The following is a 5,092-nucleotide window of genomic DNA, read 5'->3' as shown; positions in this document are numbered from 1 at the left end:
GGAGAAAGGAAAAACTCAAGGAGCAGAAAGAACATCAGAATTCAACTAAATAATTACTATGACTATGTGGCACCGTATCGACGTTTCGTCGTGACATTCGTCTGGCACGTTGCGATTTCGTGTCGTTGATTTTCACGATACCCCGCATCTAATTATACTTCGTTCTTTTGTTGTGACTGTTATAATATGTGTTACTGTTACTTATAATGCATTTATTCCCAATTTAATTTTGTACAGGTAAATCAGTAGACGAGTTAACAGACTTCTGCAAACATCTATCAAAGAAAGAGGCACTTGGGGAGCTGTCTTCTGTTTCATCGCACGACGACGATATGAGCGAGAACGAAGATACTCTGGCATTCCACCATCCCTTCCTTGTTAAGGAGAAAGCACCTATTGTACTTAATATTAGGGTAAGTTTTCAACTGAGAATTGCAACAACTGTATAATTTTTGGCTAAGAATGATAAACCTTTCTAATTAATTAAGTAAAGAAAAAAAGATGAGCATGCTTAAGCTATAAATGTCAAACGGGATCTAAGGCCATTAAAATTGAAGCAAGATTAAGGCTGAAAAGTCTATTAATCTAACCTTGATTCAAGTGATCTAAATACCTTACTTTTACTAAACTTTGGTAGCAAAGAAAAGTAATTTCAATGTTTAAGTTCACTAAGATAGTCCAGAGCCTCCATTCAAATGTAAATAGCGTGATTGATCTATTTGTACTTTATTTATGTGTATTTTCATAGGGTGCTGCCCCGCTACCGATCAAGTCGTCAACTCTGCCCGTGGCCAACAAAGAAGAACTTCGATTGCAATTCCCTGTATCCTCGGGTTCTCAGCACAGGGAGAAAGCATCAGAATGGGTTCCAGTATCACCACCCAAGAAAGACATGGTAAACACATACATTTAAATGACTTACTTGACTTAAGGTCCTATGTCTATGAAATAAAAAGCCTAGAACGTCGTAGAGACCTACTTGATCTTTCTTTCTTTTACAAAATTATTAGACATCATGTGCGTAGTCCTACCTTGCTAGCGAAGTTTAACTTCAAAGTCCCATTACGAATACCACGTAAACCCATTGAACCTCTCTCCCGCCCCTTTCGAAAAACTGTTCTAGGAGCCAACTCTCCTATAAGTCGGATCTGTAAGATCTACAATAAATGTAGTGGTCCCCTGGACGTGCATTTCATGTCCCTACCCAAATTCAAGGCTACAGCAACCGACTCTATATAATAATAATTTAACTTATATAACAACATTTATGCTAACTAAGCAGCAACTTATATTTCTTGCAAGCTGTGTATACCTTTAAGTGATAGTGCAATTAGCTTAATATTTTGCGTATTTTTTTACATATTGTGTATTGTTGTACCTATCGTTGGTGTACCTAATAAATAAATAAATAAATGTCCACAACAGTCCTCCACCGCGTGCGGTCTTGAGCTTCGCGTTTGATCTTGCTCCAAGTCTTGCCGATTTTCTTCGCCTAGTCTGCTACAGTAAGCCGCCAAGTTTGCTTGGGGAACCCAAGGTAAACGCAAACGTGGTTGACGTTTGCGTTTTCCTTGAGGGTTCCAATCATACATATAAATACTTATGTATAAGTACATAGTTATTTAACTATTGCTACGTGTTCCTTTTGCACTGAAAGGCATCTAATGTTATAAAAAGGCCTCCCACGAGGGTTTCCATGGTTCTCCGCTGCCCGCATCGAAGTGCGTTAATCTAGGAGTTCCTCGCGGTCAATATGTGTATATTTCTTTCATTGTTGCTAAATAAAAATGTATATGACAAACAACATATTTTTTAGCTTAAAATAATAATAAAAGTTTTTGTTATTTTCAGCAAGTGGCAAAACTCAATTCATCGAAATCACACAAGGCTGATATTCCAGCTATAGCTCCAGCAGAACTTACTACAACTTCATCAAAGTAAGTACACAATAAATAAATAAGAACTATTAAAAACAGAATCCAAAACCCATGTATTAAGCATTACAGCAGTTTTATTGGTCCAACTTGTGTTGTTAATATTAACGAATAATTAATTACTAGCAACTAAAGTGAATAAAATAGATTTTAAAATTAGTGTCATGACTAATTCTGACCTGGATTTTTTTAAAACTGTACCAACACTTCATATCAAAAGTTATTTTTGAATCAGAGATGCACACTCGCCATTTTTTTATTATAAGTTATTATAAACAACGCTATGCCTGCCACTGTGTGACGTCACCCATAACCAGTGTGAGTGCGAGAAAATGTGATATGCACTGTTTAATATTACACCGCCTGCCACGAGTCTTTGCGCCGAGTATAGTGTATTACTACTCAATTTATTATTTACAAGTTTTCATTTATATTTTTGTCAATAGGTCGTCTGGGCCCCTAGCACTACCAGCGCCGCCCACTCCTACGACCACTCCATCTTATATGAAGAGTTTTACGTCCGGCTCGCGTAAGTATTAAGATGAAAACACCTATTTGTAATATTATCTACATTTACAAATGATTTAATAATTAATAGGACTATTTTTAAGATAAATAGGACAGTTTCAATCTCTCGTTCTCACCGCTCCAACTCCTGTATAGCCAGGATCTACAGCTTGACCGCCAAAAACCTAATTAGTGAAGGCCAAGTTTACTAAGTGCACTAGGGGAAAATTTTGAGAGATAAAAGAATAGAATTCCTTTGCAATTAGCTAACTGACTAGCTGCTAGTCTAGTTAACTATCGTTTTATACTTAACATTTTGCCACCACTTGCGATTCACATGACCCTACTACAGTGACGCCATCCCATCCAAATGCGATAGTTCCAACCGCTTCAGCGCACACCAATTGGCGCCACTGTCTTCGCTATCATATGACAGTGACCTTAGGCTCGGCGCAAATGGGCCACCAACCACAGCCACCGGTGGCCAGCGACGGCGAATTAACACACTTTTTGTATAGTATCGAGTTGCAGACACTACTGTAGCGAGTGGTCCACGTGTGCGGTGCGTCTCTACAAAATATATTAAAAAGTGTGTTAAGTTGCCGTCGCTGGCCACCGGTGGCTGTGGTCGGTGGTCCATTTGCGCCGATACTTATTCTACAGTGGCGCCAACTGGTGAGCGCTAAAACTATAGCCCTCAATATCTCTCTCACTCACGGCTTGACGTTTCGGCTGCTATGCTGTAGCCGTGGGCACAAACAGACTAGCATAGCAGCCGAAACGTCAAGCCGTGAGTACATAGTGTGAATCATTGATAAACGTCTCGCTTTGAGACCCGTGTCTTGCAATTTTAGTTAAAATGGAGCGCGCGAGTTTAAAATCTTATGTTTTTTTCCATCAGAGTTGACGTCAGTTGTGAATATCCCAGCGCTTCCCGCCCCTGGGCCCCAAGCTTACCCACCAGGGATCGATCCACCGAAAATTGTAAGTATTCTGTTTTAGATGGCACTGAGATTCAGTAAAAGATATCATTTTGACCTACTTAGAAAACCAATTGAACTTATTGAAGACGAAATATTAAAAATTCTTCTTGGTTGAAGCCACTGATTCTTATGTTATGTGTTTTTATAGGATATGGCGTCAATAGTGTCTCAAAAGATAGCGATGATACGCAGAGAACAAGAACAGAATGAGTTGACCGGTGTTACGTCACGAGGTGTAAGTATTTTTATCATGAATCTAGCTATTTTAAAACTGCGGACCTTCCGTTGGGCTATTGTTGTTTCATTTTTATAGAGTAACTACTCGCTTTGACCCAGAACGTACGGAAACCATAGAAAAATAAATAGATCAAAAAATTTAATGTTCTGTTGTTCGAGTTATATCAAATTTCACTGGATATTGGCACATTTGTGCGGTTGAGGTTTATTTAAACCTCTTATTGGTTTGACCAATTAAACAAAAAAATATTCGCTTGACACATCTCCCCTTTCCGCTCGATCCATTTACGACGAAAGGAGAAGGGATGTGTAGCTTTTAGTCTATTGCTGTCTACGAATCTTATGATGCTTTCGGGTTTGCGAGGCGCACACATGTGGAAATAACGAAATCTGATTGATAATTCAACATACGTCTCGTCTCCGCTCCTCTCCGCTTTGGTGCCAGTCGTCTACTTTGAAGTACCTCCCTTTTCTTACGCTTACCATCCATTTATACTATATCTAAGCTTTCAGCTATCTCCATCATTATCATCATCACTTCAGCCATAGAACGTCCACTGCCGGACTCCCCCAATGATGTCCATGTTGATCGATTGGTAGCGGCCTGCGTCCAGCGCCTTCCTGCTACCTTTATGATGACGTCGGTCCACCTTGTGAGTGGACGTTTCACACTGTGCTTTCCGTTACGTGGCCTCCACTCCAGAACCTTGCTGCCCCATCGGCCGTCAGTTCCGTGTACTATGTACAGAGCACATTGCCACTTTAGCTTACTAATCCGTAGGCTTTATTAATAAGCTATAAACCACCTTTTTAACCAAGCACGTATCCCCCAGTTCGGCTGGAGCTCCGACACGAGCCTGGGCCAGTTCACGGGCTCCACGGGCGCGCAGATCCTGACGCCGCGCGAACTCGCCAGCGGCACGCAGGCCTGGGCCAAGAAGGTACATCACACGGACGGCAGCACTTCACACGTGGGACTTGCTCTTAAACCACCATTGCGTTTCTTGATTTAACTGCTTCAAACGTGTATACAGGGTGTCAGGTAAATGGGTATATGAGCCGACACTAGCCCATGTTAACATGGTCATACAAATGGTATGGTGAAGTCAGAAAATTGATATCATAATTTTTTTTTTAATTTTCATACAAAATAAATTTTATAAAATCCGATTTGTATAAAAATTAAAATATACTTAAAATGGAGATATCAATTTTCTGACTTCACCATACCATTTATATGACCATGTTAACATGGGCTAGTGTCGGCTCATATACCCATTTACCTAACACCTTGTATATTTTTATTATTGATGCTACCCTAGCTGGCGCCATTGGCGAGTAACTTAGTGACTTACTACAGTAAGACAGAGGTGCGAATTTAAAGTTCTGTCACTCATTAGTGGCTAACACAATGGCCACAGTCACTGTAGG

General features: G+C 40.1%; 1 protein-coding gene across 1 annotated transcript; it reads left to right on the top strand.

Moving 5' to 3' along the window:
* Positions 1-237: 237 nt before the first annotated feature.
* On the top strand, positions 238-4,758 carry LOC114360970 (protein SON-like; the record flags this gene model as incomplete). Its single annotated transcript, XM_028315863.1, has 7 exons — positions 238-413; positions 749-895; positions 1,852-1,937; positions 2,381-2,463; positions 3,343-3,425; positions 3,573-3,659; positions 4,495-4,758. Coding segments are annotated over 7 exons (842 nt in total), but the record flags the coding sequence as incomplete, so codon positions are not given.
* Between the last annotated feature and the right edge of the window lie 334 nt (positions 4,759-5,092).

This window comes from Ostrinia furnacalis, unplaced genomic scaffold (genome assembly GCF_004193835.3).
Source record: "Ostrinia furnacalis isolate ACB-3 unplaced genomic scaffold, ASM419383v2 OfSCF5333, whole genome shotgun sequence".
Taxonomy (NCBI): Eukaryota; Metazoa; Arthropoda; class Insecta; order Lepidoptera; family Crambidae; genus Ostrinia; species Ostrinia furnacalis.
The sequence above is the reverse complement of the archived record's forward strand: the minus strand, read 5'-3'. Positions and strand labels throughout refer to the sequence as shown.